Consider the following 15,564-nt stretch of genomic DNA (forward strand, 5'->3'; position numbering starts at 1 on the left):
AGAAAACAGCTAAAAACAATGTAAGTAATAGAACAATCTTAGAACAAGCCTTTCTCTTTACCATATGATCAATCGGTTTGACCTTGGCTGATCCATTTCGATTGGGAAGAGAAATATTTTCTAGATTACCAATATTATCACTGTCAATGTCCATGGAACTCTTGGGATTAGACCCAATAATCATTTCTGCTTCAGTTGTGCTCTCAAGCATTTCTGCTTCAGTTGTGTTCTCAAGCATTTCTGCTTCAGCAACTATCAACATATGGGTTAGATCAGTTAGAGTCACGTCTAGATTTCTCATATGAAAGTTCTCAATAAACTAACCATACGACTTTAGAAGTGATAGAAGAACCAAATCATTGGCTTACTACTTCAGGAATTGTCAATGTACGATTTCATTTTCAGAATATGCACGCATACACACACATAATCTCCATCATCGTGTTTACATGCCAATAGGGCTTGAGTAGTTTCATATCTTTCAACTTGAGGAAAACGTGATGATGGCACAGTCATAGGAGGAGGAGGTGGAAGATTTGAAGGACAATGATGTCCAATTTCACCATTCCCCAGGGAAGGGAAGACATTTTCACCTTGACCATAAGAATGAGGAGGGCCATATTTATCTTTACCAAACATCTAAAATGGAAAAGAGAGAATTCAAGTTGGTTGATTTTAATCCTTAATTATTAACCTAATATTTAAATTAAGTAGAGGATCCATATTTTCATTTCGTAATATGAAGAGGGATATCGTATTTATATCACGAAACTATTTTAGGTAGGTGGAAACATGTCACCAATTTCAATCACATGAAACTCCTAGAACTCTTGAGATTTTCATTGAAACTTCAATGGCATGTTTAATCTCGGATTATGATCTTACCAACTGTAATTGGATGCCGAGGATCACAATTAAGATGTGGATAAACATCCAAACCCGCTCAAACATCCTCGATCAATTTATGATCTCCCATTGATGTGCTAGTTAACCATACACACTCCATCAACAATTATAAACATGAGTTTTTTCACCATTTCATCTTTATAGTCTCACATTAGTGTATCAGTTAACCACAAATGCTCCACTATCGACTCATAAAGAAACGATGTGTATTTTCATGGATTAGCATAAAATTTCACATCTTCCTAAAGTAACTAGAGTGGGATTTTTGAAGAATTTTGTAGTACTTTATTAATTATACTTTTAATCTTTTATGTCATATAAAACATGTTCAGCTAACAACCCTCTACCACACAAAGAAGCAGTGGATGAGAATGACACTCATTCAATGGTCATTTTATATGTTGTTTCCTTACACCTCTCTTATAGTGTGGCTTAGTGTATGCGGCTTAAGATTGATTCCATTGACTTTTAGTTATACATATAATACTAAAGCTCTTATGTGTGTGTGTATAGGGTGTATTTTAAACATTTTAAAATTTCAAGGTTTAAATTTAATTTTAACTTAACTATTAACTTATTAATCTTTTAAACCAATTTTATGATTTATCTTTATCCTTTAATTAAACTATTAATTAAATCATTTAAATAAATTATGGATTTAAAATTTATCTTTTGATTAACATTAATTAAATTAAATATTAAAACCTATTAAGGATAATTTCATTCAATTATCTTATATTTGGATAATTACCTTTTATTCAAATTTTAGGATTTCAAATTACCTAGTTATTAAATTCAGATTTTATACACTTAAAATAACATTAAATACTAGTAATTATCCTATCATTTAAACAGGGCAGTATGTGATCAGCCAGATCCCACGACATGGCAGAGGACTGCCCATGTCGTGGCATCAATCAGATTTACGATTTTAACAATTTTCTGATTTTATCAATTATGCACATGTAATTGTAAGACATGGATCTGATACGACTCTTGGACTTTTAAGGTTACAACTTCAATGTACTTGTAGAAAATCTCCTAACACGTAATAATAAATGTAACCTAAGGATATATGTCTTTACAATTAATAGCAACATACAATGAACTACTAGAACCCTAGATCATAATCAAAATTCATCAGATTAGGGTTACATACCTTTCGATTGTTTTAGTAAACAATATTCTTGAATCCTTCATCGAACTTCAGAAAACAAGAACCAAAAGTATGATGCCTCTAATGACTCACACTCAAACCCTATAAACCGTAGAATAAATAGGAGAGATGAGAAGGGGGGGAAAATTTTGGCTTTGAGTCTCTTGGAAGAGTATGAACAAAAATTTCACTCATTGGGGTCCTATTTATAGTGTGGATGACATAAGAAACCCTAGATTTGAATAATACAATAATAGTATTTTATCTATTCAAATATGGTAATCCTTTTATCTATTCACAATTATTATTATTATTATTATTATTATTATTATTATATAAAAACATTATTAAAAATATATATAATATGTATAAATATGTATTTAGTTCATATAAATAACTTTTTTTTTACATATTTATACGTATAAATAACATTTTTATACATATAAATTATATATTTTTTTTTATATATTTCAGCGTAAAAATTATATTTATATAAACGTATTTATGTATATTAAATACCAATAAATATATTTTTTAATGTATAAAATTATATAAAATTCGTATTTGAAGGTATACATATGATTTCAATTATATAACGTTATTTATATGTTGAAAAACGTTATTATACATATATATATATATATATATATATATATATATATATATATATATAGGGTTAGTTATTTTGTTTTCACTATCTATTGTGTGCATGTATGATTGATTCTGAACCAATCATTTTAGTTATTTTAAGAAAATAATTAACGCATATTACATGTTGAAGATATAATGGATATTAATTATATCTTCAGCATTTAATATGCATTAATTACTTTTTTAAAATAACTAAAATGATTGGTCCAGAATCAATCATAAATGCACACAATAGATAGTGAAAATATTTGAACCTAACTCTCTCTCTCTCTTTATATATATATATATATATATATATATATATATATATATATATATATATATATATATATATAGGTTCAGGTTCATTTGAGACCATTCTAATTTTGTGAGACCGTGAGACCAAATCTAAAAATAATTTTAAAATGCAAAATAAATGGAAAAATCCAAAAATTCTTTTTTTAAATGTTATTTTCGGAACTTGAATTAACTAAAAAAATATTAAAAAAATATAAAAAAAATAAAAAAAAATCCGTTTTTTTTTTGAAAAATACGTGAAATATTCTAAATAGAATATTTCACTGACATATTCTAAAAAATAATTTTAAAATGCAAAATAAATGGAAAAATCTAAAAATTCTTTTTTTAAATATTATTTTCGGAACTTGAATTAACTAAAAAAATAAAAAAAATTAAAAAAAATAAAAAAAAAATTCTATTTTTTTTGAAAAATACGTGAAATATTCTAAATAGAATATTACACTGTACATATTCTAAAAATAATTTTAAAATGCAAAATAAATGGAAAAATCAAACAATTCTTTTTTTAAATATTATTTTCGGAACATGAATTAACTAAAAAAAATAAAAATAAATAAAAAAAATAAATAAATAAATAAACAAATGCGTCTCACGGTCTCACAAAATATAAGTGGTCTCAAATGAACCTAACCCTATATATATATATATATATATATATATATATATATATATATATATATATATATATATATATATATATATATATATATTTCAACATAAAAAATTCGTATTTGGGTTTGCGAATCCTTGCATCAACATTTCTGCTCCTTTGTATCCTTTTTTTATATTAAAGGCGCTTACGTGTTTTATGCATATATTAATCATCGCCACGTCACCAAAAGAAGTAACCGGCTAAATGGCCGGTGTGAAAAAAAATTGAAAATACTAGGTATAAATGAACCAAAAATCGTTTACAGGAACATATCCGCAGAAAAACCTAAGGACTTTTAAGTCAAAATGCCTAATATAAATCATATTTTCTTATTTTCTTGCCCTAACGAATAGAATGCTAACATTTTTTTTTTAGAATATAACTAGTTGTATTACATAACTTAATTTAAAAAAAAAAAAAAGGGTAAATATAAATGTCAAGATATTTGAAAACTTTAAATTTATAAGAAAATAAGAAAAATAATAAATTATTATAATGAAAATATTTTTATCTTTAAAATTTAAACAAATAATTTAAATAAAGCAAAAAAACTAATGAGATTTAATTTTAGGAATTTTGAAATTAAAATTTAAGTTTATTAATGAGATTTATATCCATTTATTACTATATTTATTGCAATTGTTACGTTAAAATATTATGTGAAATTTAATAAAATAGAAAAACTCATAAAACGACATGTGGAAAAAGAATTAATTCAAAATAACCACAAAATGAAATTTGACAAATTGAATGAAAGTATAACAACCGGAAAAAAAGAACATTCATTTATTAGAGATGATTACTTCTCCTTTGTTAAGGATGGTGTTTTTTTTTTTTGGAAGAATTTCATATATACCCCTCTAACCCTCTTAAACTTCAAAATATCATATTTACCCAACTTAATTTCTCGATATCATATTTACCATTCATAAACCTTAAAAATATCATACTTGCCCAAATCATTTTTATAGTGTTTTTAATATTTTATAATCATTTTTTATACCTTATAATTATATAATAATTAAAAATTTTAACCATATTATCCTTACGTATATGATAATCGAATATGAACTTCTAAATTATTGGAATATCGTCCTTTTGACTAACAAAAAGATTCATATTCAACCCTCTCTATAGAATATATATTTTGATTGTTTAGTTTTTATTGTTGTTGATTATTATCATGTTGTAGATAGAGGATATTTTATATATTATCATTGATATTTTAATATTTAAAAAGTGCATATATGATATTTTGATATTTAAGAAGGGCATATATAATATTTTGATGTTTAAAAATGACATATATGATATTTTAAAATTTTATGAAGGGTAAATATGATATTTTAAAATTTAATGAAGGGTAAATTTGATATTTAGAAATTAAGTTGGGTAAATATGATATTTTGATTTTAAGAAGGGTATATATGAAATTCTCTCTTTTTTTTCATTCCTTCTAACAATAAAATCATATATATAAATTATTTTTATTCACTGATCTTCAAAATTTTCAAATTTCCATTTAAATGTTTTTTTTTACATTTTAAAAACAAATAAAAAATAGTTTTTATTATAACTATATTTTAAAATTTTATTGATCTAGTTTTTGTTGTATATTTTTTTTTCTATCATAGATTATATTTTTTTAACTATTTATAAAGCATATTATATGTATTTTACTCTATTTACGTTTATACTTAACGATAAAACAATGTTTTCAATGACTCATTGTATCATATTTACAACATATTTACCGACATACCTTTATTTAGTTAAAAAAAAAATTATTATAAAATAATGTATTTTATCAATTTTACTGTATTTACTTTTATACTTAACAATAAAAACAATAATTTTAATGGCTCATTTTATTCTTTTAAGCCAACCAACAACAAAATATAATGATTCATTCCATTACCTTTGCTCATTTGTTTACATATTAGTCATTCCCAAGTGGATGTATGAATCCAAAAATGGACATACGACATATAAATTGTATAAAATAACATAAGATCTATTCAAACAAGAGATTGGGGCAACAATAAATAGAATCCAAGAGATTACTCAACAATATCAACATCTTTGAATTCATTTGACCATAAACCTCAAACATCTAATCGCTTACATTGTCATAAAACCCACAACTCAACTCAACTCATCAACAACATCCACAAATCCTCTCTCAAGGATTAAAAACCCAAAAAAAACACAAGATCATTGGCATGAAAACGGATTACACCAAATTGAAATTGCATAAAGGGTTTGGTCATTGGTGTATGGATTTGTAGAGTACAACTGTGACATATTTGGATAGGAAGCGATGAGTGGATCCAAGGGCCACAACCGAGTCACTGCTCCTCCCTTTCTGCATGTAAAGATGGTTTATGACAACGTGTTGAGGTCGTGATGAAGGTGGTGGGATTTCCATGTGGGGTGAAGGAGCATTCAGTAGTGTCATTTGGAGATGTGGTGGGACTAATGGTGGCTCTTTTGCATAGTCCTCACACCCAAGTTGTAAATTGTTGTAGCTTGAATCTGGGGATTGAGGTGGATCGAAACCAGATATGCTTTGAATGTCTTCGGGCACGTATTCCTATTAACAAATTCAAGAAACAAGAAATTAAATAAAATCATAAACCGAGGCTCTTTTGTTACGTTGAACAGGACTGAACAGGTTGTACAGTGTTTCGGACTCGTGCCAATGGTACAAAAATTTGCTCTTTTGAACATGACAGAACAGGTTGTTCTGTGTTTAGGTGTTTAGCACTGGTGTCAATGGTACAAAATTTTGCTCTTTTTGTTATGCAGAACATGACAGAACAGGTTGTACTGCGTTTGGGACTTGTGTCCAAGGACAAAATTTCTCCAACCCGAAAAGGCGGTATAGAGATTTGCTTTTGATCTCTAGTCTGTGCGAAAGACATGAATGCCCTTTTCATTCTCATCATCGAAAATAGACAAAGAAAGCTTTATCTCTAAGTGGTAAATAAAGTCCACAAATAATATTTTCAATGCATACAACCTCTTAAATTGCTTTATTAAGAAGTTAGATCATAATTGTAAAAATATAGGTTTCAACACACTAACTATTTTTATAAATAAAAAGGTGGACAAAGATTTGACCTAACCAAAAAGTACACGTTTTGACTTGTTACCCAATCTAAACATTGTATGTATAGTTATTCATTCAAACTTTTTTCTATTTTCTCCATCTAAATTAGTAAATAGTTCAATTTGCCTCTACATAACATATAAGTAGAACTTTGAAGTGGTCCCACATTAGATAAATCATGTGATGTGGTGTCTTTTGTGTACTGGATTTTGGATTTGGATAATCTTTTAAGGGCTATTTTCGATGAAAATGAGGAGGGCATCCACGTCTTTTGCACATACGAGAGTCAAGAAGTGAGTACCATTTTTTATCATATTTGGTGGAACAAGAATTTGCATTTTTTACCCCAAAATCAAGTACTAATATTAAAAGACACCATGTGACATGATTTATCTAAAATCAGGGACCACTGCAAAGTTCCAAACTTGTATGCTTTTAAATAATGAATAAGACATTACATGAATTTGGAAGTTGTACATCTCGTACACTAACAACTTTTATATTTTTGGCTCATGACATCAGGACACATTCCAAATGCATCACAGACTCACTAAAATGGTATCAAATACAGAGGATCTGTGTTTAATGATTAAGAGTTCAAAAATCGTTTACACATATCGATATGTATGAATTAGTAAGTGGCAATTGAACTACGAATTTTCATTTAGATGGAGAAAACTCAAATCATTTAATAAACAGATGTGAAGGAGATTGGATGGAAAATACATACCTGCAAATCCAAGATGTTATAAGTGTTTCCAGCTTCATCCTGTGTCCATGGGACATCAGGGGAATACCTCCATTGTCCATCAACAACAAATCTGTACTGATAAACACCTGAAGGGAGAACTTTTAATATAATAAAATCTTTCCCTGATCTCTGCAATGCCTTCCTGTTCATGATTACAGCATCAACTAGTTAACATAAATCATCTTAAAATCAATCAAGTGCAAATCTCTGTCCCACCTTTTTTGAATAAGACAAAAGATAGCAGTTTTTGACCAAAAGTTGCAATTTTTGTCTCATGGAAATTAGCATCAAATGCAGGACAATCTGTCTTGTCCTGTCCTGTCTTGTCATGTCATGTCTATGTCTTTCTTGTCCATCCTAAATCACTTTTTTGAGTATCAGTCTCATACAGTACAACATGTTTTGTCTTGTCTGTGTCTGTCATGTCTGAGTGGGACCAAATATTGCAATTTTTGTCCCATTGACATCGATCTGAGTCTCAGAGACACCAAATGCAGTACAACCTGTCCTAATTATATCCTTTCATATCGAAGAAGAATGATAAAGGAAACAAAAGATGATGTTGTACTTTACCTTGTTTTCCAATTGTCCCATGAGCCTTCCACAGCAACTTCTTTGCCATCATAACTCCATGTAATCATTGTTGGAATTCCTTGCTCACTCATCATGTCTTCATAGCTGGAGGAGGTGTGCATCCATGAATTGTTTGGCTGCATCTCATCAGGTCTTTGTAATGGAGCCACAGGTACCTGAAAACACACAAGATCACAAAAGATCACAACCTTATGATATGATCTTTTCAATCTCTTCACAAGTCAAAAACAATATGATTCCCACTTTACCATATAATCTTTAAGAATTAAGATCCCTTTGTATCTTTTGCATAAACTATACATTTATATAGACATTTTAGGCATTAAAACTAGGGAGGTTACGTTTCTTTATGATTGTCGGTGTTGACGTGAGCAAGAGCAACTCCAATTTCACACGCAAAAAAGTTCCAAAAATAGGGATTTTTTTTTATCAAAACTCAGATATGGATAAGGGAAGGAGAATTTTGTCAGAGGAAATAGTTTTTAGAAATATAAAAAACAGAAAAAAGAAAAATGATCCCTTCCTTTCAAGGAAGTATAAGATCACTTCAAACTAGTAAGAGATAACCAATTTCTAAAGATGGGTTTCAACACATTAGCATCTTTCAACATTTTTCGAATATTATTCAGAAGTTTACATCCTCGTATCAAATATATAAGGGTGAAACTGGATTTCCTTTTAATTGAATATCAATAAAAACCAAGTGATCAAACTTAAGCAAGAAGGAATTCATGTTATATGATGTGTTATCTAGTCAAAAATTTCTGTTGAAAGAGCTTCAATGCTTTAAAACAGCAAATCAATAACCACAAAGTTCATAAGCAGCGATTAGAAGCCAAAATCTCAAACACTAGTAATTAGACAAATATCAATCGATCGCAGTTGAAGTTTTCTAAAAACCAAAAATCTAACAAGCAAGTTGAAGGGTTTGAGGAAGCGATCTCCAGCCACAAACAAACGCCCAAGTGATAAATAGATATAACGATAGGACGAATAAAAAAAACAAGAAGGAATTAAATATAAATCACCACGAGATACCCACAGAGATTTCCCAGATCTACGATATTAGCTGCATTATAAAGCAACCCATCAAAAAAATTGCAGTATATGAATCTACTGTATTATTGGCATCATCACTGTTATTTAGAACCAAATCAGACTAATGGGTATTTATCATCAAGAAAAAGGGCAGTGAATAATTGGGAAAACCCTAAAATCAGAAATTAAAAATCGAAACTTAACCTGAGGAGTGAACATCAATGGAGAGCCAGAAACCCTAGGGCTTGGAGGAGGAGAGTGACCCATGAACTCACCATCATCACCAGTACGAGCAATATAGTTAGCGTCCTGAGCCGCGACGTCGTTACCAATTGAGGAGGTGCTACCACCATCACCACCGGCACCACCACCGTCTTCTCTACCATTTATGTTTCCCATTTAATGGATAAAAAGGAAACCAAAGAAATAAAAGAAACTAAAAAAGAGCCCAACTTTCAGAATCAGAATAAAAAGATTCTATAAAAAATTAAAAGCAAGATATCGAGTTTATTGAAGCCAACCGACCACTAAATCTCAGTAATTATTAAGAATTGAATCAAGTTTTTGTGAAGATGCATAGTCGGAAACAGAGAGAATCAAAACAAAATTCTTGTTGGACTTTTCTCCCAATGAATTTGATTGATGGTGTTGCAGTGTCGATGTGTGGGATGGAGGAAGGGCTTGGTAGAACAGGAGAGAGAAAAAGGAAGGGAATCTGAAGAAAGAGAAAAGGAGAGAAAGAGAGATGATGAGGGTAATGTAATGTGAAGTGTATGATGCAGACTTGATCGATATTTCTTTTCTCATAAAATCATTGAGATGGACAAAGATTACATTACACTTGAACTCTTATAAAAGCATAAAATTAATTTCAATTAATCATGCTTCAATGCGTTTCTTTAAATTCGATCACCAAATCTTAAATACCATGTCTCATCATGATGGTTTTTCTATTAATGTGCCGATGTATCTCAATAATTGTTATAGTATAAGTGTAGTTTATGAATTAATTATTTTATATTGGAGTATATATATAGTGTATATACAAAAATAAAATGAAAGATGTCATTATTGTAATTATAATATTTCTTGATTGATTGTGTCATTTATCATTGGTTGTGGCAGGTTGGAAATCATGAAGCTGACATCACTTAATGAAGTTACAGAGGTAAAGAAAAATTATAGTTTTCTGTGTCTATTGCATTATGTGCAAAAACATATTTACGATAGGTAATTATATACGTTTTATATTTATAATAAGAGAAATTAAATATCATTTATTTTTCTTATTATATACACTATTACTATTATTATTATTATTATTATTATTATTATTATTATTATTATTATATATATATATATATATATATATATATATATATATATATATATATATATTGGAAACGCTGGATATTATAAATGTCTATCATCAAAAAGAAAAAAAAAAGACAAAAACGAAATTAAAAAATGTTAAAATTAATATTATCTAATATATTAATATGAAATGAGTATAAATATTTTAAAATATTATTAATTTTATCAAAATTTAACTTCTTAACAAAAATTGTGAAAGAATTTTAATATTACTTATAATAGTTTAGGGGTGTATTCGGCACTGAACGTTTGGAAGTGGTTGAGAATTCTTAGTTTTTAGTAACAAAACGTTTCGTTTTAAACAGAAAGTATTGTTTGACACTAGAAACTTCTACGTTTAGTTTAAGCAAAACGTTTCAAATTTAAATGTTATTTCATGTAGCGTTTAACAAAAGTTAAAAGTCATCCGCTACCCGCTACAAGCTAACCGCTACCAGCTATTTTTGCGGAACACACTCTGGTTTTTTAACACCATATTATATAACAATGACTAAAATAAACACCTCCTTTTACTAAAAAAAAGTCATTTACTAATAAAACATTCCTAGGAACTATTTTTTTACACATTAAGTCATGTATAAATACAATAATTATTTTTTTACGACTGCCAAAAAAAAGTCTTTATATATTGGTCTCATAATCGATTTAGTCTTTATATTTTTTTTATTCAATTAAGTTTGAAAACTGGTAATCGTATTCAATTTAACCCTTTTACCCGGTCAACAGGTTATCCAACTTTCAAAAATTACACTTTTGGTCCAGATTTCAAATTTTATTACAAATTTGATCCTAAATTTATATTTTTGGCCTCGATTTTAAATTTTATTACAAATTTGGTCCAAAATTTACCGTTTTGGCCTAGATTTCAGAATCTTGTTATGATATAATCCTAACTTTAGTTTTTTTACAGCTTAAAATAAAAGAACTTTAAATATTGAAGTGTTAATGTCATTGTAGTCCAACCAACTTTTGTCTTTGATTTTAGATCACCATTGAAGTTTTTTTTATACATTGTGTCTTCTTAAACTTTCAAATTATAGCTTAAATGGGGGAATATCTCCAAAATGAATGGGTGATCTGACTGCCTATCTAAGTTGACATCCACACAGTACTTTGTTCAACTGGTGATTTACATGACGATGACATGGTGGCGTCTAAGTTTATCCCACTAAAAAAACCTTGATTAGTTATAGTCGTTTTGGTGGCTGTCTTCAAACTTAATTGAAATGTGATTCCATTGGAATCGTTTTCAATAATAGAGTCTACAATTAAGGCATGATTCCAACTCCAATTTCTTGTGTTTCATAGTTTGTGTTGTGGTCGTCTAAAATGAATTGAACCTGTTGATTCAAATTCTCATAAATGAGCAAGTAAGAATGTATTGGGAACATGAAATAACATGTAAGTCATATGAGTTTTATCAATTATTTATTCAGTTCAAAAAAATGATGCAAACTAGAATCGTTCGTATCCTCGTTATTGTAATAATAAATAAGATCGATAAATTCTATAATGACAAGCGTGAATTAAATGACAAGAACAATGAAGATCAACGGGTGCCTAATGCTTTGATTAATCAACACTAGAAAAGTTCACAAGAACTTCTCTGTAAGAGCATAAACAATAATTAGGGTTGCAAAAGCGTTAACCCTAGAGATACATGCATGCACTATATATAGGCTAACGACTAGAAAACAAAACCATGAATGGACAGCCCCAAACCGGTATAAATAAGACTATACTAGCACATACATTTGACACAACAATATTAAACCCAACAATCTCCCCTTTTGTGTCAAATTCCGAAGGAGAGTATTCACTGTTGTCTTTTTTGCACTTTGAATAACTTTGACATCAAATTCAGAAGGGTGTTTCTGACAACAAGGTACCACTTGATCATGTATGAAAAGCATTTCAGATCCGCTGTTGAGTTTGCCTTGTAAGCTTCAGTCATTGCGAGTATAGTTTTTAGAGCAGCAGAACATACTTTTCAGAACTGATTCGCCTTCTCTTTAGTTGTACACCACACTCCAATGCTCTTTTCTAATCTTCCCAACCTTTAGCCTCTAAAGGTCCTTCGGTTCTTCTTATGCTTCCAGAATCAACTTTTTCTTTAGAACAACAGCAATCTCTATATCCATAGTAACAACTTCATGGATTTAGCATATGAGCATTCACTTCAGATGGGCAACGATTGGCTCATATTTATGTGCATCTTTATAGAAAATGTTGAAGAGGGAAATCCAATCAAATGGATTCATGAATGGTAAGTCAGCTAGAGAGAACTCATCTATAACCTTTTTAGAACCGCGAAATCCCTTGAACTTAACTTTCACAAAGTCTTCAGCTGACACCGGCAAACAAACCTTCACTCCCACAATCTTCTACAAACTCCAAGTCAGATATTGTGGCTTGGCATGTTTCAAACAAAAAGCGAAGAGTTTCTGATTCGCTACCTTATCGGAAATTTGAGCCTTTGTGATCTTTTCAAAACATCGAAATAAAAAAAAAGGCCTGAGGAGTAATAGGAAAATTAAGTCGAGAGTCCGATCCATTATTCAAATCAAACGAAATAGTGGGTTCGAGCCAATACACACTCGGATTGTCAATTGCCTCGTTCTGAATAAGTTGCACAAACCAAGGAGGGAATAGATACTTCTGAGTCTCAAGAGTAACCTTCACAATCTTCTCTTGCACTTCTTGAGCTTCTAAATCCTTTCGAATCTTCAAAATATTATCGAGTTCGTTATCACGCTTTTTCCTTACGAGCTTCTCTGATTTAGAAAGTTCTTCTTCATCATCATCATCATCAATAACCTTTTCTTTGCCTTTAGATGATGTAGAAGCTTCATTAACCTTCTGATCATCAAGTTTTGGTTTTTGCTCAGTTTCATCTATATTTTGTTTTGGTTGGGGTTCTTCTTCTTTCTCGTGTCCCCCTTGTTTTGGAAGATCCCCGCTCCCCGAAACACCTTCTATCTGGTTGAGCATGGTGAAGACTGGTTGAAGCTTTTCAGAAAGCTGTTGACGTACCAAGAATTTTAACATAGAATCACAAGTCTCTACTAGTCTTTGAAGAAACTGATTGATCTCGGAAACACAGCTCTTGACAACTGTTCTCTTAATTTCCAGATCATCAAGGTGCTTGTTGGTGTATTTCAGCTTAATGGAAAGAACCTTGGCCTTCTTAGTATTTTTAGCCAATTTATCCATGAGATTATTTTCTACAGCAAGATCTTTCTGAAGCTTTCCAATCTTGGTAAGAACAGAAGCACCAAGCTCAACATTATCAACTCGGAGATCATAACGCACATGTGTAAGTGCTTCCTTTTCAGCTTTCAGAGTAGAAGCAAGATTGGCAATGACTTTATTAATGGCTTCTGTATTTGTATCAGAAGAGCTTCTGAAGTCAGCCATGAATTTTTTTCACTTCGTCAAGTAGTTTTTCAACTTTTTCGGTCGTTTCAGAAATAGTTTTCTCTGATGTTGCAATTGACTTTGTTGATTCTGCAAGGACTTTTACATTTTCCTTTGTTAACATCTCGATGGTAGCTTGATGAGATTTCAGCATATACTCCCAGTTTGAGGAACCCTTGGAAGACTCTAAAAGAGTATCCAATTTGGCGTTATGTCGTTTAAACTGCCCTTTTGTCATCGGGGAATCATCATAATCATTGTTAGCATGTATGGTGAATGTAACAACGCAAATTTTCAAACAAATTTTTCATTTAAAAAAATATATTTATTTCCATTCGAAACAAGGCATAAATAGTTTAGGTATTCTGTCAAATACAAATAATCAAAATCCCAAGATCATAAAAGCATTCTTCAGTGTGTATCGATCACGCCGGCGCCTTCCCACGGTCCTCGCTAGTACCTGAAATACATGCACAACAACTGTAAGCATAAATGCTTAGTGAGTTCCCCAAACCTCAGGACTCGATCCTCCTTGATATTCCTTTAGCCAAATTCTTCTTCTTCTTGCCTAACAAGCTCCTCCAAGTTCCAATAGCTTTCTCTCCTGCTCTAGACGTCCACAACGATTAGGGTTCTTCTCAATCGACCAAAAGACGGGCAATGACGGCCTAAGAGGCGTTATATACGATCCAAAACCGAACGGTTAGGGTTTCTGCTGAACAGCGTCGACTCGCCGAGTCCATATCTGGACTCGTCGAGTCCAGTCGCGAACCCGCGATCAAGTCTGCGATCCTACTCGGCGAGTCTAGGCTCCAACTCGCCGAGTCCCCTCTTAAATCACCCCCAAAAACATAATTTAATAATACCTGAGATTCCGGGCTGTTACAACTCTCCCCCGCTAGGATTAGACTTCGCCCTCGAAGTCTCATTCTGAAAATAGTTCCGGATGCTGCTCCCGCATCTCACGTTCCGGCTCCCAAGTCATTTCCGATCCCTTACGGTGTTGCCATTGAACCAACACCAGAGGTACCTACTTATTCCTCAAAACCTTGATCTTCCGATCCCTGATAGCCACTGGTCTCTCCGCATAATTCAGGCTCGCATCCACCTGAATATCCTCTAATGGAACCACCGCCGACTCATCGGCTATGCACTTCCTCAATTGCGACACATGAAAGGTGTCGTGGATCTGTCCCAACTCCGCTGGCAACTCCAACCGATAGGCTACCCGGCCTATCCTTGCACTCACACGAAATGGCCCAATATACCGGGGACCCAACTTGCCCCTCTTCCTGAATCGAATCACTCCTTTCCAAGGAGAGACCTTCAGGAGAACGAAGTCGCCGACCTGAAATTCAAGCTCGGATCGGCGCCTGTCTGCATAACTCTTCTACCGGCTCTGGGCGGTCAATAACCTCTATCTAACTTGCTGAATCTGCTCTGTCGTCTGGAGCACGATCTCCGTGCTGCCCATCACTCTCTGTCCCACCTCTCCCCAACAAATGGGGGTCCGACACCTCCTACCATACAACAGCTCAAAAGGTGGCATACCAATGCTCGAATGATGGCTGTTGTTGTAGGAAAACTCTGCTAAGGGTAAATATGCATCCCAG

The 15,564-nt window shown here is 31.5% G+C and overlaps 1 protein-coding gene across 1 annotated transcript; it reads right to left on the reverse strand.

Annotated features, from left to right (window-relative positions):
* Positions 1-5,725: 5,725 nt before the first annotated feature.
* Positions 5,726-9,962, reverse strand: LOC145102218 (SNF1-related protein kinase regulatory subunit beta-2). Its single transcript, XM_079039590.1, has 4 exons — positions 9,365-9,962; positions 8,102-8,277; positions 7,508-7,670; positions 5,726-6,258 (listed from the first exon to the last, which is right to left on the reverse strand). Exons 1-4 carry the CDS (start codon positions 9,557-9,559, stop codon positions 5,932-5,934), a joined length of 861 nt encoding a protein of 286 aa, XP_078895716.1. The 5' UTR covers positions 9,560-9,962; the 3' UTR covers positions 5,726-5,931.
* Positions 9,963-15,564: the final 5,602 nt, after the last annotated feature.

Source organism: Lactuca serriola, chromosome 4 (assembly GCF_051521515.1).
Source record: "Lactuca serriola cultivar US96UC23 chromosome 4, Lser_US96UC23_V15, whole genome shotgun sequence".
Classification (NCBI taxonomy): Eukaryota; Viridiplantae; Streptophyta; class Magnoliopsida; order Asterales; family Asteraceae; genus Lactuca; species Lactuca serriola.

Bases quoted from the DNA above. Each gene is read 5' to 3' on its own strand.
- LOC145102218 (XM_079039590.1), bottom strand. From the start codon at position 9,559: ATGGGAAACATAAATGGTAGAGAAGACGGTGGTGGTGCCGGTGGTGAT. The intron at 8,278-9,364 runs GTTAAGTTTCGA...GTGTGTTTTCAG, and splicing joins CATTGATGTTCACTCCTCAG to GTACCTGTGGCTCCATTACA. The intron at 6,259-7,507 runs GTATGTATTTTC...ATTTGTTAATAG, and splicing joins ATAACATCTTGGATTTGCAG to GAATACGTGCCCGAAGACAT.